At 39.9% G+C, this 27,918-nt stretch overlaps 2 protein-coding genes across 6 annotated transcripts; both read right to left on the bottom strand.

Moving 5' to 3' along the window:
- LOC101528927 (cytochrome P450 2C14-like) overlaps positions 1-27,918 on the bottom strand; it is a 126,770-nt gene that overhangs the window by 60,673 nt on the left and 38,179 nt on the right.
- On the bottom strand, positions 554-26,397 carry LOC101528381 (cytochrome P450 2C14-like). Of its 6 annotated transcripts, XM_012925436.2 has the most exons (10): positions 26,230-26,397; positions 24,941-25,103; positions 24,545-24,694; positions 20,574-20,734; positions 15,485-15,661; positions 14,580-14,599; positions 11,393-11,514; positions 8,053-8,240; positions 2,872-3,013; positions 554-735 (listed from the first exon to the last, which is right to left on the bottom strand). In XM_012925436.2, exons 1-10 carry the CDS (start codon positions 26,395-26,397, stop codon positions 554-556), a joined length of 1,473 nt encoding a protein of 490 aa, XP_012780890.2. The 6 variants fall into 6 exon arrangements, with proteins under 6 accessions (XP_012780890.2, XP_058528010.1, XP_004580100.2 ...); XM_058672027.1 differs by lacking the exon at positions 14,580-14,599 and having other exon boundaries at positions 11,393-11,534; positions 20,574-20,703; positions 24,544-24,694; XM_004580043.3 differs by lacking the exon at positions 14,580-14,599 and having other exon boundaries at positions 11,393-11,534.

The raw sequence follows: 27,918 nt of genomic DNA, 5'->3' as shown, positions 1-27,918 counted from the left end.
TATTCTCCCATTGTTTGAAACCACACCTAACATAGTTTCTCTCTTTCACATGCAGATTTTAGTACCTACAGATGACAACAGAGCTCCTTTTCTGTTTCACTTTATGCATCTTTGGGAATATCATTATAAGAACCAACATGCTCTCATGGGATTTATTTTCTTTCATTTCTTATTCATATTATATACAAAAGAAAGAAAATCTGAAAACTAATTTAGCACATAATAATGCTTTTATTTTGAACACATAGAAAAGAAACAAGTATAAATTATCAAATGCCAATTATCTTCCACAATTTCACAGTGATAACATATTAATAACTCAACATTAGGCAGGGATTAAAACAGGTAGTGGTCAATTCAGAAATTACAAACTAACAAACATACATTTTATGAAGGACACAGAAAACTCCCAGGTGAAGACTAGATGTGGAGAAAGAATAACATGTCAGAGTAGAGAACATGGAAAGAACCCATAATAGAAGAAGGGGCCTGTGTTCCTGGATCAGGATAGCTGTAGACCACAGGAGAGCAGCTGCCCCATAACCTGTCCTCTTTAGACAGGAATGAAGCTGAGCTTGTAAAAGGGGAGAGCACGGCCTTCCTCACTAACAAGTGGAGTGGTGTCAAAGTGCTCTGCATCCACATGAGGCTTAAGGCTAAAGTTCTGTAAGATGGTGGTCAGAAACAAAAACAGCTCCATGCGGGCCAGGGACTCTCCAATGCATGCTCGCTTTCCTGAAAATTAAAAGCAGAGAGGATTTTTCATCTAAATCTTGAGTACTAAAGCATTCAAACGAAGCATTCAATAACTTAGTGGTTAATGACTGAATTGATGGATGGGTGAGTGGAAGCTAGGCTAGCTGGGAGGATGATGCAATATACACATGGAAAGAATAAAGAACACTCGCTGCACTTGCTATACACGTAACATCGTGTAACATCTGTCATCTCTCACTCAACAAATGCTTATTGACTATCAGTTTCATGTCACGTATTAATATAACGACTCTGAGCTTATAAAAGATTTAAGAGACACATGTTTTGGACAGTGGGTTAAAGGAAAGTGAGTTCAAGGAAACACAATCACATAAACATCAAAAAAAGTTCATGAAAAAAATGGAATGAAAAGGTAAGCTCGTTGAAACACAAAAATTATTAAATCCATCATCAACTTTCCACCTTACGTATTTCAAGGAAGTATTGAAGCCCACTTTCATGCACGAATAGCAAAAATTTTCTTCAAACTAAACGTTTTTAATTCTACCTTTCATTACATTAAATCAATTCACTTTGGCCCTTTAAATTCAGACAGAGGGCCCAAATGGTAGCCTAGTGGCTGAATCCTCGCCTTACATGCACTGGGATCCCATACGGGCACTGTCCTGCTTGTCATGGCTGCACTACTTCCAATCCAGCTCCCTACTTTTGGCCTGGAAAATGAAAAGAAGATGACACAAAGCCTTGACACCCTGCAAGAAAATGGAGGACCTGCAAGAAGTTCTGGCTCCTGGTTTCAGAGAAGTTCAGCTCTATTTCTTGCAGCCATTGCACCACAGGGCCAGTGAACCAGTTGACAAAAGATCTTTCTCTATGTCTCTCCTTCTCTGTGTAAATCTGACTTTCTAATATATTAATAACAAATTTTAAAACTCCTGCACAATATTCAGCCAACTATTCCATTTCCACCAGAACAGTATAAAACCACATTTAAACAGCACAAGTTCTCAGTCTAAAATCATAAATTATTCTCATTTTCATACCTGAGAACGAGGTCCAAATGGCTGTGTTGTACCCACATAATCTGTTCTCAGTTGTGTCAAGTATCATTCCTTTGAGTCCAAGTGTTCTCCACTCAGTCCTAGGTGTATTCCATCTGCATCAGTCTTAGTCCATCCTTCATTTCAATGCTGTCCCACTAACCTAAGAAGCTCTTCTCTTCTGCTTCCTTTTGGAACCTCTACCTCATGTCCCATGTCAATGAACTGAAAACACTTCCTCATCTGCCGCCTCAGCAGCCTGTGCTTTCCTTTCTCAAAGCACTCATCCTAATGGGTTGCTATACTCTGGCTACTCACCTCCTTCCCTCATGTGAATGTAAGCCTCTTTACAGCATTTTATACACCCTGGGATACTAACTCCCCACAGCTCTAGGTCCATGCTATAGCAGGGAAGGTGAAACCACTGCCTGCATCACCTGCTTCCCAGAACAATGCTGGTTCTATTCCCAAACACTCCACTTCTGCCCGTTTCCTGCTAATATACCTGGAAAAGCAGCAGGAAATAGCATAAGTTCAGGGGACACTGCACGTATATATGAGACCCTGATGGAGTTCCAGGCTCCAGGCTCCAGGCTCCAGGCATTGGCCTGGCCAGCTCTGGCTCTCCTGAGAATTTACAGAGAGAACCAATAAGTAGTAGTTCTGTCTCTCCCCACAGCACAACCTCCCAGTCCATCCTTCTCCCAGTCTCTGTAGCTTTGTGTTTCTCATAAATTAAAAATTAAGAATTCCCTTAGCTCAAAGTGAGGACCATCACAGAAGTACCTCAAATTAACCAACACATGTACCACTCTCATGATCAATGAGGAAAGCTTAGATGAGTCACATTCTAAGAGAAGCATGTGGGTACTAAAGTATATCTACACCAGGATTCAGTTAGCATATACTGCAGGCTTCTCAGTTTGGAAGAACTGGTCACACCCAAACCAATATCTTAAAAAAAAGTTTTACAATCATTAGCAAGAAAGGCACAAGAGCAGGACTTCAGATCATGTACAAACAGCACATCTATCAGTTCTACAAAACAAACCACCTACTGTGATTACAAAAGTCTATTCTGTGCCCTGGGTTCACATGAAAATAAATTGGTTACCTGCTGAGAAAGGCACGAAGTAGTCACTTTTCTTAAAATTGCTGCTCTTGTCCAGGAAGTGGCCAGGGTTAAACTCCTTTGGGTTCGGGAATTCTTTGTCATCATGCAGTACAGAAGTCAGTGATGGAAATATTGGTGTGCCCTGTGTAAAACAAACTGAATCATGAAGAAACCAAGCAATGGGAAGGAGGATGGAAATCACTCCCTAAATCTCTTTGATCTGTAGATGAGAAAACCCATGTGCAAAGGAATACAGTGTCATTTCAGCCAGAGCACCCAATACCCAGGTGAGTTGAAGCTCAGGAGAACAATGACTTTCCTCCAATAGCATTTGATGTGCTGAGGCCTTGAGAAATCAGTGGCCAGTCCCTCCTCAGGCCACCCTGTATTCCAGCAAGCCTACACTTGGGTGCCTGTCCTCACTTGCTGTTCTGATCGGTTGTTCTACTGCAAAGTAGGTGACTATAAATAAAAATAATGTACTGTGTGTGTTTACTTTTAAAATATACATGAGAGAATTTTAAATGTTTTCAAATGTTTGAGGAAGTACATATATCTATCTACCTTGATATACTTCTTGAAATAAATGTGACAGCAAGGCTTCAAAAATGTAACTACAATTATCCTGAACCAATACAGCAAATCCAGTGCAGCTGCATAGGATTCAATGTAAGATAATATGTAACCGCTTCCTATATTTATTGATTATATATTGCATAAAGACAATTCTGAATTAATGACCATATTTATAGATTCAGAAAATCTACTTCATTCAACCCTACATGCATTCATCATAACAAGGATATCTTTTTATTTTATTTTTATACATTTTATTATTATTCTTATTATTTTATAGTACAGTTTCATATTCCCTTATCCGCTCCCCAGTTCCCTCCCCACCCAGTTCCTCTATATCATTACTAACATATAGTTCTTCATACTCAGTCATATGTCCATCATTGCGGGCATAGACAATGGCAGACAGTCCAGACTTCTACTGTCAAGATATAGTAAACAGTTTCATTGTAAGTCCATCTTTGTATGGAAGCAGAAATGCATACCACACTACATCCTCACATCTGAATGTTAGTCTCCATTTCACAGCTAATGTACATCCCTTAAATGAAAAGTCATGTTTCAAAATCAACAATAGAAAGAAAAGAGGAAATTTACAATGCCATGAAGTTAAATGAAATGTTACTAGATATGACAGTCTCCATTACACAACTACTGTACATCCCCTTAAATGAAAAGTCATGATACAAAATCAACAAATAGAAATTTACGATGTCTGAAGTTAAATAACATGTTACTAGATATGACAGTCTCCATTACACAGCTACTATTCATCCCCTTAAATGAAGAGCCACAAAACAAAATCAACAACAGGAAGAAAAAAGAAATTTGCAACACCAAGAAGTTAAATAACATGCTATTAAATGACTAATGTGTAGCTGAAGAAATGAAAATCAAGAACATTCTTGAAGAAAATTATGCTACCGTATGATATACAAGTCATTCAATGATTTAATCAGAAGGAAGTGTTTTGAAGAGATGAAACTAACAGAGAATAACAAAACCCATGTGATATAGTTTCTGCTAATCTTTGTTGAAGTGTGTCTCCTCCAGACAATAAACAGATGGGTTTTGTTTTTTAATCCAGTCTATAATCTATGGCATTTGATTGAGCTTAAGCCATTTACATTCAGCGTTTAATATACATAGATGATACTTTGGTCCTGTCATTTTAGCAAATGGTTGTTCATTGGTTTAGTCTTCTGTTGTCATTTTACTGGGATGTTCTTCCCATTTGCCTTTGGTTTTGGTAGGTGCTATTCCTCTTCTGTGTGAAGAGAACATCTTGAAGGATCATTTGTAGGGCAGGTTTGGAAGAGGCAAATTCTTTTAGCTTTTCTTTACTGTGGAAGAATTTCATTTCATTTTCAAAGACAAAAGAAAGCTTTGCTGGATATGTTATCCTGGGCTGACAATTTTTTTCTTTTAGAATCTGGAGTATGTCACTCCATTCTCTTCTTGCTTGTAGAGTTTCCTGTGAGAGATCTCCTGTGAGCTTAATTGGCATTCCTTTATATGTCAATTGATTTTTTTCACTTGCACATTTAAGGATCTTTTCCTTATGTTCAATTGAAGAGAGCTTGATGATCATGTGCCTTGGTGAAGATCGCTTTTGATCAAGCCTGTTGGGAGTTCTGTGCCCCTCCTGGATCTTGTTTTGCAATTCTTTCTCCAGATTAGGGAAATTTTCCTTTATTATTTCATTAAATATATTTGCAAACTCAGCTTCTCTTTCTGCACATTCTGGGACTCCCATAACTCTTACATTTGGCCTCTTAATAGTGTCTTTCAATTCTTAAATACTTTTTTTGGCCTGATCCAGCTCTGCTTCCAGCTTTTTGTTTGCTTCCCCCTGGTGACAGGAAATACCTTCCAATTCTGAGATTCTTTCTTATGCTTGCTTCATTCTGTTTTGGAGACTCTCCACTGTACTCTTAACTTGCTCTACTGTGTTCTTAATTTCTGACATATCAGCCTTGATTTGCTTTGTGGCTTCCTTAAATTCTTTGAACTCTTGCATGAGCTTCTCATTGTTGATCAGAATCTTTAAAATGAGTCTTATGGATTCTGTGTGTCCCATTTTCTCGATGTCTTCCTCAGTTAACTCTGAGGTTGGCATAGTGTTTTGCTCCCTTGCAGGAGAGTTTTCAGTAATATTCATCATGCTTTTGTCTCTTCCTTTGCTCTTGATCATTGTGCTTCTGGTTAGCAGTCTTCTCCTAGGGGTAAGTTTCTAAGCTGTGTCACCCACAGGTCTACAATGCGATTTTACTTATTGCAGTTGGTACACAACTCTTTGCTTGCAGCCACTTGTGCCACAACCTCCAGCAAGACCAGGTTTGGGTTCTTATGTCAGATTTCCATCGTGGTCTCCACAACCCCAGCTCTTGGCTCACCACTCTCCACCTTCAGTGATATCGTGGTGAGGCTGCACTGTTGTCTCTGCAACCTTTATCCCACTTCCGGTTGGAGCAGGTCCCAGGATTAGAGAGACACCAGGTGTCCTACATAATTAGGTTGTTGGTTGCGCTGATCTTGTCGGAACCTGTTGGACATTAGATCTGGGTGCCACACGGACCTATTTTGACCCGTACGATGACACAGTCAGTATTATTTTCCTGCAGGACCAGTGCAATCTCGAACCTCGGCAAGTTTTCGCGAGCTCAGCACATGCGCAGTTCACTGTTGTCCCCTGCAGTCCCAAAGCTATTGCCACAGTGCCCAAAATGGCGCCTGCCATACAACCACCAAGGTTCTTGATTTGCTGGCCATCAGATGCGAGGGCTATCCCAGACCTGCCCTGAGTGGAACCCGTAGAATGCCATGTCGTTGCAGTTCACCCAGACAGAAATGAGCTCACTCCCAGCTCAGCGCATGCTCAGTCCTCTCCCTCGGCCTTTCCTCCTTACGCTAAATGGCGCCCATTTCAGCTCTAGGGGGCTGACTGGACTGTGAAATCCACTCTGTTCTCGCACTGCCCATCTGAGATCTGCTGTTCTGTCTCTGCTCCTGGTCAAATGAAACGGACCAGCAGAATGGACAGTTCTTTGTCTGGGTTCACCACCCGAGCTCCCAGCGAAAGTCCCTTGCCACCTGGTTGCTGGTGGAGTTCCAGTTGCTGGTGGAGTTCAGATGGCCATGCTGAAATATCAGTCTCTGCAACACCACACCACTGTATCCACTGCTTTCCTGTGTCTGTCAGTCTCCAGGTACCCCTCTGCTGTTGTTCTGTCCTTTCCTGAAATGTGTCCTCTCTGCTTCATCCTGGTTAAATGTTTTTCCATCTGTATAAACGTGTCCTTACCCTATTCTGCCATCTTGATTCATAACAAGGAAATCTTACAAAGGGGGAAACTTCACTGCTATGACAAAAATCCACTAAACACTTAAGAAACATTGTCATTAGTGAGATTTTAAACCTCCACGTCTCCCAGGGCTCCACAATGCAACAAGGATGCCCATGTTTATGCCTTCTGCTAAACACGGTGCTAGAAATCACTCCAGGCAACTATTGCAGTCATGAGAATGGAGGAAAAATAATGAGAAGAGGTACATTGCAACAGATTGCAGAATTCTATCCACAGAACTTACACAGGATCTCTTGGTTTTCTATTGGTAACAAACAAATTTAAGGTTACTAGATAACATGTAACAACAGTAAGTCAGTTATATTTCCATACACCAAAAACAAATAACTAAGAAGCTATTTCCAAAAGCACTATAATCAAATTAAAACATATCTATTTTAAAGGAAGACTTTTATCTGTGTAAGACAGATCATTGAAATTAGAACAATACTGGCAAAAACTAAGTCACCTTCCAAATATTGGGATAAAGGATGGGTTGGAAAATAATCTATCAATTGAAAAAATCAGCTTGTCATATATCAATTTATTCCAAATTGATCTAAAAATGTAACACCACTCTGATACAAATCCTAAAAGAGTGTTGGAAGTTGATAAGCTGATACATTTAACACTTACATGGAATTACAAGCACTCAAATGTAGTACACCTATTGAACAATTAGAGAAAAATTCTAAGGGTCCAGAAATCAAGATGTGTAAGGGAAGACTTCTCTTTTCAAGAGTCATCTTAATGTATTCAAAGCACATACTTAGAGAAAGAGAAGAAGAATGGTATAGAAGGGAGGGAGAGAAGAACAGAAGTAAACAAAGAAGCCTCTATCCACTGGTTCATTCTTCAAATGGCCACAGCCATGGTTCAAGAGCTGGACCAAACTAAAGCTGAAAGCTTCTCCCTGGTCTCCTGTGTTGGTGCTGAGACTCCTGTGTGGGTGCTGGGCCATCTTCTGTTACTATCCCAGGCACATCAGCAGGGAGGTGGAGCTGAAGCGGAGCTGGCACGGCACTTGTTGCACATGTGAGCTGCTGATTAACAGAGGAGTCACTCACTATGCCACAACTCTGGGCTTTATCCAGTTGTTAATAGTTGCAAACTACAAACAGTACAAATCAATCTGTTAAGACACCCCACCTAGGAGGCTCACACTGCTCCAGGCTGAGCTAGTGGAAAATTAAAACCCTTCTCTGAGTTGGAGAATGTCAAAATCACTGATCTGTGGTGTAGGAGAAAAAAATCTTGCCTTGGGGATGAGATAGTTCCTGAATTTAACATCGCAAGTCGTTGCACGGGGTGCACCAACAGGGATGAGGTCAATGTATCTCTGGATCTCATGTACTACAGCGTCCGTGTAGGGCATGCGGCTCCTGTCCTGCATGCTGGGGCTCCGGTGTCTGCCAATCACACGCTCAATCTCCTCCTGCACTTTAGCTGAGAAGACACAAGAGAGGAATCAGGGACTAGGATCAGTACAACCCATGTCTCACAGCAGGTGAGGGCTGAGTGAAGCAGGAGGCAGGTGTCCAACAGCCATGAAGATCAGAGTGCACAGACTCAAGAAAGCATCACTGTAGCAGACACAGGAGGTTCCTGGGAAATTCTTCCTCTGAGAAACTGGGCATGGACTTCAACCATGTTCTATGAGAATACATCTGCTTAAAGTAATACATATGTTTCATTCTCATGGGCCCGGCGTGGTGGCCTTGTGGCTGACATCCTCACCTTTAATTCACCAGGATCCCTTCTGGGTACAGGTTCTAATCATGGTAGCCCAATTACCCATCCAGCTCACTGCTTATGGCCTTTGTGGGAAAGCAGTGAAGGATGGCCCAACACCTTGGCATCCCACGCCCTTGTGGGAGCTAGAGGACTTTCCTGGCTCCTGGCTTCAGACCAGCGCAACACTGGCCGTTGTGGTCACATGGGAGTGAATTAGTGTATGGAAGATCATCCTATCTGTCACTCCTCTCTGTATATTTGACTTTGCAATAAGAATAAATAAATATTTTAAAATAAAGTAATATATACTTTCATTCTCTTGGTGAAACACTAATCTACATCAACTTTCAAATAAGCAAAAAATCTTTTTAAAAAAACAAAAGAATAGGCGCTGGGATTCCACCCGGCCCCCCCCAAACCCTCCCCCACGGTGGATTCCTCCACCTTGTTGCATTACCACAGTTCAAGTTCAGTTGAGAATCTTTCATTGGAGGTATTTACCAAGCATAAAGTCCAGCATCTTATTGTCCTGGTAAGTTCAAAGGTTTCTTGGTAAGACCATCTCTGGTCTGAAGGTAGAGCAGGCAGAGTATCATCCCAATCAATTAAAAGCCCCAACACAATATTTACAACAGTTTACTACATTATGGTATTAATTGACATGGTATTGATTAACCAATATATTAATAGAAAAATGCAGGTTCTCAACCACATCCTGTGACTTCTTCATAGACAATCCAATTTTGGTTTATATTCAGTTGGGTTCTATACACCTTAACATGGCTATAGATTACTATTCAGCTGTCTCGTGTCCATTTTCTTTTTAGTATTTAGCTATTTATAGTGTTGAAGCATGATTTTGCTGAACTTAGTTGGTTTTTTTTTTGGGGGGGTGGTCTGAACTGGTTTATATCTCTAACAAGACATGTGTCAACAGTTTAGGTGCAGAACATTTTTAGGAGCGGTGTGCAGGGAAATTCATGTCTAAGGTATTATAAATATCACAGGAAAAAACACAGTAATACAATCATATATTTAAGATGCTGAGTTGATCTTCTCTGAATATATACCTAAATGTGGAATACTGGGAGCATAAAATGTTTATATCAGATTTCTGAGTCACTATTCAGATTACTAAATAATGACTGTAATTGCTGATGTTATCTGTTTTAAATAATTTCTATCCTTGCTATCAGGGGACAAAGAAGGAACATTCTACAACACAATCAAAGCAATTTATGAAAAAAATTGCCATCATCATTCTAAATGGGAAAAGATTTGAAGCCTTTCCACTAAAATCTGGAACAACACAGGGATGTTCACTGTCAACACTACTCTTCAATATAGTATTAGAAATCCCTGCCAGAGCTATTAGGAAAGAAAAAAGAAGTAAAGGTATTCAGATTGGAAACAAGGAATTGAAATTATCTATATTTGAAGATGACATGATTCTCTACAGAGGAGAACCAAAAGATTCAGTTAAGACACTGCTAAAACTCATAAGAGACTTTGGCGGGAAAGCAGGATACAAAATTAATAAACAAATCAATGGCACTAGTGTACACAAAGAATTCTATGGCTGAGGAAGAAATTGTAAGTAGAATCCCTTTTAAAATAGTGGAGAGGAAACACAAATACCTAGAAATTAAGCTAAATAAATATATAGAAATAAAAATCAAGCCCGAAAAATCACCATTCCAGACCTCAAGACATACTACACAGCAGTTGTCATCAAAACAGTCTGGTACTGGTACAGAAACAGAGAAGAAGATCAATGGAACAGAACATACACACCACAAAGGAGCCCACACACACACAGCAGACTAACCTTCAGTGAGAGAACAGAACACAATACAGGGGAAAAGCATGGTCTCTTCAACAAATGCTACTGGGACAATTGGATAGCAGCCTGCAGAATTAACAAGCAAGACCTGCACCCACCACATTATACAGAAATCAGCTCTAAATGCACCAAGGACGTAAATCGACACCCAGAAACTATCAAACTATTAAAGGAAAATATAGGACACACTCCACAAGAAATAGGAACAATGAAAGACCTATTAGAAAAGACGCCAAAAGCACAGGCAGTCAAAGCCAAAATGAACAAATGGGACTATATAAAACTAAAAGGCTTCTGTACAGAAAAGGAAACAATTAACAAAGCGAAGAAACAACCAATGGAATGGGAGAAAATCATTGCACACTACACAAGTTATAGGGGACTAACGTCCCAGGATTTACAAAGAACTGCAGAAACTCAAGGACATTTTTTAAAAAATCCTGAAAAAAAATGGGCAATGGAAAAAAAAAGAGACATTTTGAAAAGAGCAGATTCAAATGGCTAACAAACGTGTATGAAAAGAAGCCCAGGCTCCCTAACCATCAGAGAGATACAAATGAAAACCACAGTGAGGTACCACCTAACACCACTCAGAGTAGCCTACATTCAGAACTCAACTAAAAACACTAAATTGTTCAGACTAATGCAATCTTTAAAAGACTATCAACCATTTACCATGTTCTGCTTTCAGGGAAAAAACAGCAAAGTGTCCCAGGGCACTTCTTGAAGCCTGTGCCTGCGGCATACCCTGCCGTGGAGTCCAGACACTTTCTCCACAGCTGTTGTCACTGACCTCAGCTTTATGACGGTGACTACTGCTCTCATGTCCTCATTGCCACAGTCACACTCCCTCTCGTGCACATTGATCTCATCATTATCCCTTTATCAGAGCTGCACAAACTACAGCTTCCAGTACAGAATCTAAAGGACAAAGCTGCTCTGAGAGAAACAAGGTGCAGGCTAAGGCCCGGCCTCCCAGTGTCTCTGCTGGCCCTGCCATGCTCCCTCCTGGTGCTCATACCTGTGACCTCAGGATGCTTCAGCAAGAGCAGGAGCCCATATCTCAGGGTGATGCTGATGGTCTCCGTTCCCGCACCAAACAAATCAATCACCGTAACCAACAGGTTCTCAATAGTGAATTCACTCTGTGGATTGTGCTTTTCCTAGGAATTAAGTGAAAACTTGATAATGTGCTAGTACATATCATCACAAACAGCCCAAGACACTTCTGATTTCTCCAAGGGTCACTGTTAAAATGTATTAAAAACATTCTCAGCTGCTTGGAACTAGAGGACATCATGTTAAGTGAAAGCAGTTAGACACCGAAAGATAATCACTGTATGTTCTCACCCATACATGAAAGCGCAAAACCAAACCAAAAAACTTGATATGAACAATGCAGGACAGATGGAGGGAATCTGATTTATAAAAGTAAGGGAAGGCCAGCATTGTGGCTTTGACATTAAAACAATTGCCTGAGGTGCTGGCACCATGTATGGGCAAAGCTTTGTATCTTTATACGAATGAAATACAAACTTGACTCAGCTCCAGACCTTGGCCTGGGAAAATCTGAGGAGGGTGACCATACTTGCATAAGGACACTGACATGTAGCTCCTCACTCCTGTTTTCAGTCTGGGCCAACTTGTTATAGCCGACTGGGAGTGCACCAGCAGAGGGAAGATATTGCGCTCTCTCTCTCTCTCTTTCTGTGTGTATGTATTTGTGTGTTTGGATTGATGTGGGTGGCAGGTCTGTAACTGTAATGCCTTTCATTTATAAATAAACACATTTTTATATAGGAAAAAAAGGAAAAGAAGCTGAGTGTGATCTATGCATCAGGAAAAATATTTCATGCTACTATGGTCAATGTTAATGGGGAAAGCTGGATATGGTTTTAAGATTGTGGCAAATACATTGTAACAACAAAAGATGTTACCAAGAGGGAAACTGCCTAGGGATTACAAAAATAATTGGAACCACATCACAGCTTTCATTTTATAAATTTGAAACTGTTCTAAAGTTAAAATGTTTACAAATACTGTTATACAACCATTGGCCTGCATGTGAGATGGGTTTAGGGAAGGGCCAAACAAGGCCAGGCCACCGCATGCACTGGCACATGCAAGAGCCAGGATAGTGCCAAGTGTAAGGACTTTGCTGCAGTATCCACTGGCAAGTGCCAAGAGAGGGTGCAAGTTGTATCACACTGAACCTCTGTAATACCTGAAGAGTGCAAGATCTGGGACTGGGAAGGGGACATAAGAGAAATTGCAGACACTCCTCTGCTGGACAAATCTCTGCTGGTGGGCACAAGAACCAGGTGGACCAGGCTAGACAAAAAAAACAAGACCCATCAGCAAACGTGTGGACTGGAATGTGTGGTGGGGTGGGGTGGGCTGGGTTAATCTGCAACATCCATAGGTGTATACAAGAGGCTGATTGGGATGTGGCACAGACAGAACTATTCTGCTGTAAATACTGCCACACACAGGATCGGAGCTGGTAATGGCCATGGTGGAGGTGATAGGCTTCAGTTCCCACTGATGTGTGTAAAGTCCAGGTCTTTGGCAGGCTGAGTTGGCTGGACTGCAGGACCCATAGGTTTAGAAATGACATGGGGCTGAGGATTGAACTGGCCAGGCCAGTGCAGTCACCACAATGTGTATAATCTATAGCAGGGGACAGATTGAATTGGACTCTGTACTAGCTGGCACATGCAAGAACCTGGGGTCATCACTCTTAATCAAAACACACGTGAGTGTAAGAACAGGAGATGGTTCAGATCTCGCTCTGGAACGTGAGTGTTTCAGCATCCCTGAGAAGATACCTGAACCAAGTGTAGCAAGAAAAAACTTCAGGTCCCTGAATCCATTAGATGAGGTTGATTCGTGTCAGTTGGGAAATGAATAACTTGAGACTCCCTCAATGTTAGATAAGGTTACTGTGTTACAACATATTTTAATTGAATTTTCATGTGTATCTTTATAGCATAAATGTCTTAATTCAGAAATATGAACCATTTGGTGACAATATTATAAGTTAGATTCAAAAGATTGCAATCAGGCCCGGCGGCGTAGCCTAGCAGCTAAAGTCCTCGCCTTGAACACACCAGGATCCCATATGGGCACCGGTTCTTGTCCCGTCGGCTCCACTTCCCATCCAGCTCCCTGCTTGTGTCCTGGGAAAGCAATAGAGGACAGCCCAAAGATATGGGATCCCGCACCCGTGTGGGAGACCTGGAAGAGGTTCCTGGTTCCCGGCTTCGGATCGGCGCAGCATCGGCCGTTGCGGTTCACTTGGGGAGTGAATCATTGGATGGAAGATCTTCCTCTCTGTCTCTCTTCTCTGTATATCTGACTTTGTAATGAAAATAAATAAATCTTTAAAAATAAAAGATTGCAATCTTCAGTGTATGAAACTAACAAAGTGGAGGACCCTAGGTTTCCCCACCATCTATGCATGCTCTAAATAAATATATATTTACAAATTAAATCCCTATAAGGCAAAATCAGATAAGTAGAGAAACTACAGCATGACAACTGAAATAATTCCCATCAAACAGCACAAAGAGCTGTGGGAAACTCAGATTTCAATCCCATCCCATGCACTGTGTCGCACAACCAGATGCACACCGCAGCACTGACTGTCCTCCTGAGGAGACAAGATTTTAGAAAAAAGACACAAGGCCCTAACACAAGGGTACTGATGGTGTACCTCTGATTAAAAGGACTGAAATGTATCCACCCATATTTTCGACAATTTTCCGGAATCAAAAATCCAATGCCTAAAATAAATAAGAGAGCAGAAAAGGTGACAAAAATAAAACTAACACTGACTCAATCACAATCAACTTGCCTGAATTAAAATACAGTTTCAAAATCAGCAAAGGAAAACTGGCTTCCTATACACAATTAAACTCAGATAAGACAATTATAGTAAAGTCTCACAGCAGACAACTCACAGAAGAGCAACATACTCAAATAATAATAATAAAAAAAAAAGTTTCCCTAACAATACTACCCTCGAAATGAAGGGAAGAAGTGAGTTTCAGTATGGTGGCAGAAGTGGCACCAGTCAGTTGCCATTGCCAATAACAGTGGCGGAATCCAAACCCCAACTTGCTCCTGCAGCATCTCCCTGTTAGTTCACACCAGGAGCAGGAGGTGATAGTTCAATCAGTTGGGTCCTACCCCCCCATAGGGGACACTAAGGCTCAATTCTTGATTTCTTGATTTGTCCTGACCTCATTTTGGTGGTGAATCTAATTCTCTCTCTCTCTTTCTCTCTTTCCCTTCCTCCACAACTCTGTCTCTGTCCCACTTGCTCCTATCTGCCTGTCCCAGTCTGTTTAACTCTGACTTTCAAATAAGCTTTATAAAAACATAAACATACAGGCATGCCGGTAAGCTGGCTAGATTAAAACCTGGTTCACAAAAAAGAACTCCCTATACAACTGTTAAATAATTAGATGCTGAACTTTCTACCATTGTCTCTAACTACAATGTCTTGAAAAACGTACTTACCAGAATGAACTCACGCCTGTTTATACTGCTGTAATAATATGGGGAAAGAGTCGGGGGGAGTGAGGAGGGATGGAATGGGAAGAAGGGGAAATCGCTGAGCCTATGGAAATGCACTATGAGATGTAAAAAAAAATTTTTTTACAAAATAACTCACCTGAGAGTGACAGTCTACTCAAAAAAAAAAAAAAAAAAAAAAAAAAGAAAGAAAAGAAAAGAAAAGAAAAGAAAAAGAAAAGAAACAAACAGAATACCCTGAATGGCATTATCCCATACTCTGCAGGATAGGAACATGAGCAAAACCGGCATGTCTGAATTTCTGTTAGATATTTAGATATTTTAAATTTACTCCTTGTTTATACATTAACTGAGGTGTGTGCATTCCACGTGACCTCAGATACTATCTCGAAGCAGACCTTATGCATTCTGTTAAACAATTCATTTCAACTCCTCCATGATACTTAGTCAAGACAAATAAACACAGCAAGTGCCTAAAATGAAGGCCAGATATTTCGTATCTGATCATGCAGATGTTCTCAATATGTACAGAAATTATCAATAAGCAACAAGATGCAGACAAATGACATTTTACCTGTTCCATTTTGATCAGGAAACAATCAATAAAGTCCCGAGGGTTGTTAATGTCCAAAGATTTTTGATGTTCTCCTACTTTCTTGAAACAAAAATCTTTTACAAAATTAGAGTTATTCATTATTGTTTTCGGATTCCCAGGAAGATAATCCATAAGAATGGGGAATATATTGAAGACCTTAAAAAGATAATTATGAAAGCAGTTTTAGTGTATTTATTAACAATATAGATACAACACACAAACCTATGAATTAAAATTTTCCTACAAAAAAGCATCTCTATCTTGAGCAGCACCATTGGAGTGTTTGTGTACATTTACCCTTGGTGCTAAAAAAAGAGAAGTAATGTACAAAGCCCTGGTCCCTTAATCAAAGATGACAATAACTTCTTTACGCACGTATTAGTTTCATCATCTTCATGTAAGTTCTCTCTTAATACATCTACACCTCCCTAAACACTTGAAATACAGAGTGGCATGAATGCAACATTCACATTCTACAGAGAAACTGAAAAAGAAGAAACGCTTGCCAACTGGATCTCAAGTTAACACACTGCCATCTCTACACTAAGCAAAGATCCTAAGGAATAAAACCACCATTGTGTAAACAGAGGAAATGTGAACACAATAAGGAATCCAGACCAGCATTTTCTGGATAAAAATCTGGGCCTTGAGTGCTTAAGTCACTTCTAAAAATCACAAAATGTGTCCTCTCATCTCAGGACCAAATTATGATAATTTTCATGCATCTTTCATCCCAAACCAATCATTTTTCCAGTGAACCTTGCTTTGCTAACATTCCCAGCCATTTGAAGGTTCCAGGTGCAATCTATGCTCCCATTCCGCCTCCTTGATACTCCTAGTTGGGGTCTTTCAGGCAAAAAATACAAGGAAAAGACCTCTAAGTCAAAGAGTAAACACATATGTAAGAACCAAAAGCTTTCAACAGGGATCTTGTCTGTAGATGGTCATGAACAACTGGTAGGCAAACATAAAAGGACTACTGAGAAGCCATGTCAGGTTTGATGGGAAAACCACCAGCCAAGGGCTTGAATTTCAGCACCATTTCCAGACATCTGTTGTCTAAAGGGCTCAACTCTATACCCAGGATGACTTCTGAGATACTACAACATGAACAGGACTGTGGTGTGCAGTCATTTCACCATGTCACATCCATAAGGAAGTCACAGGAGACAGATCAAAGTTCCATTTTTCCACCAACCTAAACTAGACTGAGTCAGCTTTGTGTCCCGTTATTTGCCATTGTCACTTCTACCGCCTAAAGTGACAGTGGACTTGGCAAGGGCAGCACTGTTTCCAGAGTGGACTCTGCTCTCCAGTTTCAGGCAAAGGGGCCGAGTGTCTGTTCTAAATCTGTAAAAGAACACCCAGAGGGTGACCCAAGATATTCGTCTTTATTTACATCCAATTTCAAATTCACTCAGGATGCAAAGAAGCAGACATTTCTCCAAAAACTGTATGAAAAACAGCCTACAGCAAAAGATTACAATGGAGATACACATTGCAACACTGAGGTGGAAAGAAGAGCTGGGGAGAGAATAAAGCAGTAAATTAGGACATTAAAAAGTGCCTGAATACTGGGAAATTTACCAAACTGCAAACATACCTTGGCAAGACAGAGGCTAAGAAAGGAGCTGAAAGACAATTAACTAGAAGAAAATGAGGAGCATAAGCCTGAATATGAAGCTTCATGCTCCTAAGGAACTAGAAACGTTGGGGAATCTGACGATGGTGTGAGTTTTGAGGTTTAAGAGAACATTTTGAGATATGAGGTACGTTCACCCATGCTGTGAGACTAAGACACCTCCAGACAAAATGTTCCAGGGCCTTTGATTTCGGGATCATATTGCCTTGTAGAAGACGTGGATGTAGCCATGGCTGCTGAAACAAACAAGCTGAATGCACATGGGGTGGGATGAGAGAGCTGTTTCTATATGAGTCACCTGCAATCTGGTGCCCACTTAATAGTGAACACTTGTTGGCGCTATTTAGGAATATGCAGAATGTAACATTTGAGAGACTACTTAACAGAATATGGAAAGATGGGAGACACAGAATTAACGAGGAGAGGCAGATCCAGAAGACAGAATTTGTATTTGTAACTTTTAAGAACCTTTGTAACTTTTAAGAACCATGACAATGTTGATAATATCATTATTCAGATATGCCAGATATTTAGTGGCATAGTTTGAGGTAAAAATGGCCTTTTCTTTTTTTTTAAGATATACTTATTTTTATTAGAAAGTCAGATATATAAAGAGGAGGAGGGGAGACAGAGAGCAAGATCTTCTGTCCATTGATTCACTCCCCAAGCAGCCGCAAAGGCCAGTGCTGCACTGCTCTGAAGCCAGGAACTTCTTCCAGGTCTCCCACATGGTTGCAGGATGCCAAGACTTTGGACCATCATCAACCTCTTTTCCAAGCCACAAGCAGAGAGCTTGATGGGAAGCAGAGCTGCCCAAATTAGAACTGGCACCTATATGGGATCCCAACACGTTCAAGGCCAAGACTTCAGTCGCTAGGCCACTGTAGGTATTTGAGGTAATTCTGACTCATTGGACATTTGGGAGGAACAGAAGGCTCCTGTGGTGGAGGCTGCAGCAACAGGGGAAGTTATGGAGGAGGTGATGATGCATAGAAAGTGTGGAGAAGATATTAACAGTCAAGGTTATTGCAAAAGATTGTTTGAGGACCATGATATGGAAACCAAATATTGGACCTCGTGGAAATTATGATTCCAATGAAACGAATATTGAAGTACCAATGATGCTGGTGCAATACGATAGTTTTGCAGCTATAACATTATGGACCCAGGACAAGAGGCAGTTTTGGAGGAAGTAGCCTGAGGATTTTCTATGCTGTTGGTTCTGGAGCTGGTGGTGGAAGTGGTCGATCAGGTAACTGAAGGATCCAAACTCAACAGAAAAACACTAAGGTTCTTAACACGAGAGAGAGCAAAGATAGAGGTCACCTTGAGTGCATAGACAACTGTAAAGAATCTGCCAAAAAAAAAAGTTGCTTAGCATTAACAAGAATCCTTCTGGTTCAGGATGTCATAGCTACAATTTGTCAAAAGTATAGCTCCTGTTTAATGAATATAATGTCAATTAGATATACATCATTGGGGTCATTAACTCTGTAGCTTTGTTGTTTATTTTCCCTTCATTACATCAAATATGTAACCTAAAACTTGTAAGACAAAAATTTTAGCTTAAAACAAAAACAATTGGGGAATCAGCATTCGGTAAATCTTAAGATTTCACTTACTGGCACAGCGCAATAGCCTAAAAGGTATATCCTTGCTTTGCATCAACAAGGATGTGTACCAGTTCATGTCCCAGATGTTTCACCTCCCATCATGCTCCCCACTTGTGGTCTGTGAAAGCAATACAGGATGGCCAAGGTCTTGGGAACCTTCACCCTCATGGAAGACAATGATGAAGCTCCTGGCTGCTGACTTCAGGTTGGTTCAGATATGGCCATGACAGGCACCTAGGGCATGAGCCAGCTAATGGAAGATTTTTCTGTATGTATCTCCTACTCCCTATATAGCTGTCTTTCCAATGATTGATTGATAGATGATAGATTGATAGATGATAGATAGATAGATAGATAGATAGATAGATAGATAGATAGATAGATAATTTCAGTTGGGACACATTTCTAATGTAATCTCTCTACTCATTTCTCATAACAACTGCCACTCCCACCTTCCTGGTAACACATTCACTGGGAGGCAGCAGGTGATGCCTCAATACTTGTACCCATGCCACCCACAGAAAAAAAAACCAACAGCGTCCCGGATTCCTGACTTCCGTTAGCATACTCTTGCTGTTGCGGGCAATTGAAGAGGGAATCAGAGGATAGACATTTCGTGTCTATCTGATCCTGTCTGACTCTCCTCCAATCTCTGTCATTCAAGTGAAGTAAGAAAATAAATATTTTTAATTAAAAAACACAGAAACGACTGGAGAAATTCCTGAGCTTTCACCTGTGACTGACACTGAGGTTCAGTTTGATCAACATGCACAAGGGAGGTCAAGAGCCCCAACACAGATCCAGGCCTTCTTTCCTCTTTCTCAATTTTGCTCGTTCCTTCCTTCCTTTGCTCTTATTTTGGCACTTTTCGCTCTTTTATTTACTTATCTCATGCTTGCTCTCTTTCTCATTGTGTATATGTATCCAACTTCTTCTATTGCTCATTTTTTTGCTTTCACTTAATATTTCATCTGTGTCGCTGAATGGTACCCTATAGCCTTTTCAAGGTATATAGCAGCCGGTCCGGTCCTGTATATAAACTTAAAATTGAGATGTCAATGAGCTAATCATAGGTTGTGGTTAGGACTTGTTTTTTGTTATTTTGTTCTTTGTTTTTTGTTTTTTTTGTTGTTGTTGTTGTTGTTTTTTTAACATACTGGTTATTCAAAACTATGTCAATTCCATAATATTGCAAATTGCTGTTGATGTTATATTGGGACTCTTAATTGACTGTGATGATATTATACCAGCTCTGACTTCGGACCAGAAATGGTCTCTCCAAGAAACTGTTCAACCCATCTGGACAATAAGTAGCTGGACTCCATGCTTAATATATGTTTGCAAGGAAAGAATCTTGATTGAATTTGAACTGTAATGCTGCATCAAGGTGGAGGAATCCACCAGGGGGGAGGGGAGAGGGGGAGGGGGATTCCCAAAGCCTATGAAACTGTCACATAATGCTAAATATTAATTAAAAATAAATAAAAAAAATATTTCATCTGTGTCACAGAAAGTTCCCAACAAGCTAAAGGAACAGAGAAGGCGGAGAACACACAGGGCAACAAATGCACATTTTGAACAGTCTAAAGAAGTCACTAAGCTATTAGCTAATCTACAAGAAAACAAAATAATGGTAAAAGGAGTCATTGGCTAAAATTAAAAAACAAAACAAAACAATAAACAGGATTTAACTTCCTCACAAACTACTTACTATAAAACACACTGCAAAGCAATGGTTGAAAAGTGGAGAAGCTGCACTACAATGTACAAAGACAAGAAACGCTTCAGCAGAAAGAGGGGAACACCATCTCACCTGTACACTCAGGGAATTTAAAATGCTGGAGTTTTCAATTAATCTTCCCATCAAGTTAAGCAATTCCTGGTCTTTATAATCAAAACGGTTCTGGAATATCACGGAGCAGATCACATTGCAGGGAGCAGCAGTCAGAATAAAGGTGGGGTCACACGGTGAGGCTGAAGAATGAGAAACATTTTTAAGCAATGAGTCTATTCAAGTGATGACTAGACAGGGAAGAGGTTTCTTGACAATATTGAAAGGGTCAGCCACTAGATCATAAGATGACATCAACTGGAAGCCTAGGTACTGATGCATTAATTCTGTTGGAGCAACCCTCTCCTATTCTCTCATCTCTTTACAATTACAAATACAAAAAAAGAATCGGAAATAATTGTCCTATCCACTTTCCTCCATTCCTCGACGTCGTGTAACAATAATCAATGGTTCTTGTAAACATGTATCCTTCTCAACCATGTAAGTATCATTGAAATATAAAATATTTTTGAACTAATCTTACAGTTGAAGGAGCTACAAACACAACAACAAAGCAATTACAACAGTAGTAGGACAAAAAAAAAAAATAACCAAAGAGGTGGAGGAAATTAACCAAATAGGGACCAAAAGAACAATACATAACAGCCACATATCCAAGAGCTGGTTCTTTGAGAAAAAAAATAACAAAGTAGACTACTCATTGCCCAAATAATCAAAATAAGGACGGAGAAGTTAAGCATCAGAGATGAAAAATGAAACATAACAACAGAGATACAGAGAATCATTAAGAACTATTACAAGCAGCTATATGCCAGCAAATCAGAAGAGCTAGGAGAAACAGATAGATTTCTGAACACATACAATCCACCAAAACTGAATCATGAAGCAATTAATAATCTGAAAAGACCTATAACACAATTGAGATTGAATCAGTAATTAAAGCCCTATGAGCCAAGAAAAGCCCTGGACTAGATGGCTTCAGTACTGAATTTTACCACACATTTCAAGAGGTTCTTACCCCAATCCTGCACAAGCATTTCCAAACAGAGAAAGAGAGGCAATCCTTCCAAACTCTTTCTATGAAGCCAATATCACCTTAATACAAAAGCCAGATAGAGACACAACAGAAAAAAAGAACTACAGACTAATATCCTTGATGAAAATAGACACAAAGATCTTTAACAAAATACTAGCCAGCATGACCCAACAGCACATCAGGCAGATCATGCACCCAGAGCAGCTGGGATTCATCCCAAGCAGGCAGGGGTGGTTCAACATTTGTAATTCAATAAATGTGATACATCACATCAATCACATGAAAAATAAAAAACAAATGATCATCTCAACAGATGCAAAGCAGGCATTTGATAAAATTCAATATCACTTCATGCTAAAAACCCTAAGAAATATAGGTATAGAAGGAACATTCAATAACACAAGTAAAAAAAAAATAAATGAAAAACCCAATGCCATCATGATACTAAACAGGGCAAGATTGGAAACTTTTCCACTAAAATCTGGAACAAGACAGGATGTCCACTCTCACCTCTACTCTTCAATATAGTATTAGAAGACCTTGCCCGAAGTGTTAGGCAAGAAAAAAGAAGGGAAGTAATTCAGATTGAAACAAGGAATTGAAACTATCGAAATTGGCAAATAACATGATTCTCCACATAGGAGAATCGAAAGACTCAGCCAAGAGACTACTGGAACTCAGAAGAGACTTTGACAGTGTAGCAGGATACAAAATTAATGAACACTAATCTATGACACCAGCATAAACAAAAAATTCCATTTCTGAAAAAGAAATTATAAAGGCGGTCTCCTCTAAAGTAGTGGAGCAAAATCTTAAATACTAGGATTTAACCTAAGTAAATATGTGGAAGAACTCTGTAATGAAACTATAAAACATTTTAAAAAGAGAGATAGATAGAGGAACACATTGGAAAATGGAGAAACATAGCATGTTCCTGAATTGGTAGGATCAACATCTTCAAAACGTCCATATTACCAAAATAATATACAGGTCCAAATGCAATCCCGATTCAAAAACCAACAACATTCCACTCAGAAACAGGAAAGAAGGCACAGACATTCATCTGGAAACACAAGAGACCACGAATAGCCAAATCTATCCTGAAAAATAAAAATCAAGCTGGAGGAATCTCCTTCCCAGGCCTCAAGACATACTACATGGCAATGGTCATCAAAACAGTCTGGTACTGGTACAGAAACAGAGAAGAAGATCAATGGAACAGAACATACACACCACAAAGGAGCCCACACACATACAACAAATCTTATTTGAGAATTAAAAACTGGATAGCAGCTCATAGAGTAAGAAGCATGACCTACACCTATAACTTTATACAAAATAAGCTGTAAATGGATTAAAGACCTGAACTGACACTAAGAAACCATGGAACTACTAAAGGAAAACATAGGAAGCACTATCCAAGATACAGAAATAGAGAAAGACCTTTAGGAAAATTCACTAAATTGCTGGCAATCAAAGACAAAATGAACAAATGGGTCTACATCCAGTGGAGAAGAGGCCACACAGAAAAGGAAACGATTAGCAAAGTGAAGAAGCAATCAATCAAATGGGAGAAAATCTTTGCACACTACATAACTAATAGGGAACTAAGATCCAGGTTTCTTCCAGGAACAGTGAAAAACAAAATCTGCGACGAAATGGGTGAAGGAAATGAAGACATTTTTCAAAAGAACAAACATGAATGACTAACAGACATATGAAAAGAAGCTCAGGCTCCATAGCCATCAGAGAGATACAAATGAACACCACATTGAGGCTCCACCTAATTCCAGTGAGGCTGCCCTACATTCAGAACTCTACTAACAATACCTTCTGGCATGGATGTGGGGAGAAAGGTACCCTCCTTCAATTCTGGTGGAAGTGCAGGCTAGTACATCCACTACGGATATCAGTATGGAGAGTGGTTAGAGAACTCCAAACAAATCTGCCATATGACCTACTCCTCCCTCTTCTAGAAATATATCCAAAGGAGATGAAAACTGCATATGAGAAGGGGATCTGTAATCCTATATTTACCACAGCACAATCGACAATGGCAAAGACATGAACACCATCCAGTTGACCATCCAAAGAAGAGTACTTTCAGAAACTGTGGCACATCTACTCAATGGAAAATTACTCAGCCATTAAGAGAATGAAATTCTGCCATTTGAGACTAGATGGTCCCAACTAGAGACCATTATGCTCAGTGAAATAAATCAATCCCAAAAGGACAAAAATCAGGTATTCTTTCTGATATAAGACAGCCTTCATGCCAACTGGAACATCAATAACCATTTCCATACTGTTTTTGCTGCATCCATGTGTCTTAATGTTTTTATTTTTAATTTTCATTTGTTCCCTAATGATTTCTTTTCCTTTGTCAAATGCATCACTGTTTCATGGATCACACAGTAGCACCATTTTACCCAAGAGACTTTTGTGTTTTCCTTTTCATTGCTTCACCCTTGTGCTGGTAATTTAATGGCATGTTTATTTTCCTCCATGGTGCTGTAATTTTTTTTGTTTTAACTCCATACCTGTTGTTGACTATGTTTTGTGGCTTCTCATTTAAGGGAATGTATTGTGACAGCGTAATAGGGACTACCATATCCAGATATGATGATACAATGCAATACGCATCTCTACTACCAAATCAAAGATGGACACCCAATGAAAATGTTGGACATATCCAGACAACAGGCTGCTGGACTGTCAGGCATTTCCTGTACCAGAAATGCCAAGACACACTTCAATAGCAGACTGGTGGATTTTTAACTGCTAATAAATGTCTATGACATTGCAAAACATACGAAAAGTCATTCAAAGGTAGGGAAATCCCAGACCATAAGGAATTTTATCAAAAATTTTAAAAAATAGATAGATAATAGAAAAAATAATAGAAAATTCATCTTAAAAGTAAATAAATAAATAAATGAAAATAAAGGCCATTCACCATTGCTTTTCCTCAACTCCTCCACAAGGCAGCGGGCCTCCTCCTGAACAAGCTCCTCTATGCTCCTCTTCCCCATCCCAAAATTCCGCAGGGTCATGAGCGAGAAGTGCCGGAGCTCCTTCCATGTATTTCCATTGCTGAAAACGAGTCCTGAGAGGAGAAGTGGAAAATAAGGAGGATCCCATGAGAGGAAGAGGAAGCTGGCATCTGAAAGCTCTGTGGAAGGAACCTCCAAATGCCGCACCCACCTTCCGAATCCCCATTGTCACCAACACACATGCATACATGTTAACTGACACAAAACATACATAATCACATGTGTGAATATAAACACACGTGAATATGTGTGTGGACACAAAAAGACACATATGTGAAGATGAACATTAGAACACTGACCTAATCCTTTATTTACTTTCTCCAATATTGGCGGAGTATTTCTTTCAGAAAACTCCTCTCCAAGGTCAATTAGTGCTTCCTTCACTGCTTCATAACCGTGCAACACCACAGTGGGCTTCATGCCCAAATACACAGTGAACACAGGGCCATAGACTTCTGACAGCTGAGGGAGGAAAGAAAAAGAGAAATCTCATTTGGTTTACATTATGTGAATTACTCAGGTTGTATGAACTCTTGGATAATTTTGTTCTGTCAGATACAACATCAACATTCTGGAAGGTATACACAAACATGATGATGATTACAACAGCGCCACACATGGTGGCTCCCAAAAACCACACCATTTCAGGGAAAATTGGTTTCAGATCATCCTGGCTACTCAACAAGTATTCGTTAGCATACCTTCTAGATGAATAAGACAAAAGCCTAAAGGTTTAGAGATTTGTAATTGTGTCTCCTATGACTAATAAATAGAAGGCCCATATTTAAATCGTGCTTCAAAAACACTGATGCCTGAAAATTTAGCAGGACTCATGAGTCAGATCAGACCCCAGTCCCTGCTGCACTGTGACAATAATTGGATCACCTAAAAACCTCCTGCCATGGGAAACTGACTCAGTAGAAAGGAATATTACATTTATACTCAGCCAGGAACTGTGAAAGGCCAGCCAAGTAAAGCTCTACTGGTACAACTAACACTGAGAGAGTGGGCACCACTGAGGCACAGCAGGAACACACAGACCTGATGTAAAGATGATTTGACCCCTACTGTGTATTCACTGTCCCAGATGGTGGCTTCGCACACGTCCAAATGCATTCCATTACCACCCAGAAGAGCCTACCTCATTCTCTCTTTTACTCAATTGTACTTAAGAACCATAGAGTTTTCCTGGACATCAGTAATAATTTGCTTCCCTAATGGTTAATTCTCTTGGTTATCAAAGCAAAATACAAGGAATAAACACTGATGATTTTTCACTAAAATTAATAATCACAAAACACCCTATTGCCATTGATTTTCAGGGAAAAAGCATGTGAAACAAACAAACACTGGATTTTATGATTTTGACTCTACCCTACTGCTTTAAAGCTTCTATACTGACCAAATGCATTACTTTCTTTCTTCCAACTGTTCCTGAGAACACAACATCAAAAAGTTGAATCCCAAGGGATTGTTTCCTGGGAATAAAATCCTGCAGTAATTAGCTTCCAACCACACAGAATTTTTGAAACCTTGAGTAGATTACATATCATTTACAAACCACTGGAACTTAATAATGCATACTTACTTTGGTTAGAGACTTGCTCATGTCCTTAAAACCTAGCTGTAGGATATTGCCAAGAATTGGAAGAGGAGTGGGACCAGGCGGGAGGTTCCCTCGCCCATGGCTCTGTTTCCAGAATGAAAAGAGAAGCAAGAGAGAGAGACAAAGCACCAGCACCACCGTGGGATCCATGGAGCCTCCTCTTCTTCCCGAGACAAGTGGGAGCTGGAAACCACAGGCTGTTATAGAACTCCCTGCTCATCACGTGTGCTTGACCTGTACTGCCGCAGGTGGGCTAGATACACTTCAACTCTCTTTCAATGAACTTTGGTCCATTGATAAAGATTAAAACAAATATTATTTCATAATATTTAGTTTTTCACTGTTCCCTTAGTCCATTCCAACTCAGAGGTTCTGCTCAACTCAGCGTGTACGGGGCCACAGATGCACTCTTGTTTCTTTTGTAACCAGTGCTAGTGCCTCCAAGGACACCAATAATTACGAACTGAAAAATAAAATAACACTTTGAAAAATTGCTCAATTTCTTTCTATTACATTGAAGTCATTTGGGATTTCATAACACTGAGGGCAATCCAAGTATTCCATATCCTGTATATAAAGGGTTTGTCTCTATAATGCTTTCTGAAATACAAGAATCTTTCATGGTGATTGGGCACCACCACAGGTATTTTAATATGCTGTTACTAACACTAGATAGCTGAAATAATTCACACTTCCACAACTTCTATATCAAAACACTTACCAATTAAATATTCACTCCTTCTGCCATGAAGCACCTTGAATGCAGATAGGATCCTTTATTTCAGGAGAGGAAAAGGAGTCTAAAACAGGACATTGTAGGGCTCCACAATTCCCGTGTGTACAACTAAGTTTGGAACCAAGATCTTCCCATGTTTCACACTTCAGATTCTTCAAGAGCAGTTTTAGAATTAAAATCTTACTCTGAAGGGATACCTGATTGTTCATTGGGTAACAGAGCTCCACACTCTCAAGAGAACAAATACAGACAGGGTTTCCCCACTGGCCTTCATGCAGTGGTGAAGCATTCTCAGTGTAAATGAGGTCAACGCCAATCTCAGAAACACAGAGGGAACAGCTCGGAAAATAGTAGGCTCAACCAGCTCCAAACCATTTCCACACAGCTCTTTTGCCGCTCACTTGGCTTGTCATTGTTGGCATCGACATGATAGGATGAAGAACACCCAGGAAGGGATCCTGGGGGCAGAACCACACGCATGCGCTCCAGTGGAGGCTGAGACCAAGGACTTCTCCAAACAGATCCAAGGCACAGAAGGACCTGCACCACCTGCAGATGCCAATGGCAGATGACCTGGAGTGGGGAAGAGTTGAACAACACTGACAAGGAAAGCATGACTGTATCACCAAAATGTGCACACACAAAAGCATATTCTGTAAAAACACCATAATTTTGGTCATCATAGTTATTTCAATTTACATTTCTTATGTATGTGTAAATTGTACAGCATTGTATGCATTTTTTTACATATGTAGCAAAACAATTACCAAAACCAAACCTATTTTCATATCTATTTACACAATAACATTTTCCAAAAAAAGAACACTTGGTCTATTAAAATTTAGAATATTTTAACTACAATTCTCACACTTCACATTGTCCCTTTAAACTTACATATTGTCCCTAAGTACAAACTCATATTCTTTTTCTATTTT

Source organism: Ochotona princeps, chromosome 13 (assembly GCF_030435755.1).
Source record: "Ochotona princeps isolate mOchPri1 chromosome 13, mOchPri1.hap1, whole genome shotgun sequence".
Lineage (NCBI taxonomy): Eukaryota > Metazoa > Chordata > Mammalia > Lagomorpha > Ochotonidae > Ochotona > Ochotona princeps.
Note: the sequence above shows the minus strand (reverse complement) of the source record. Positions and strands in the feature narration are given on the sequence as shown.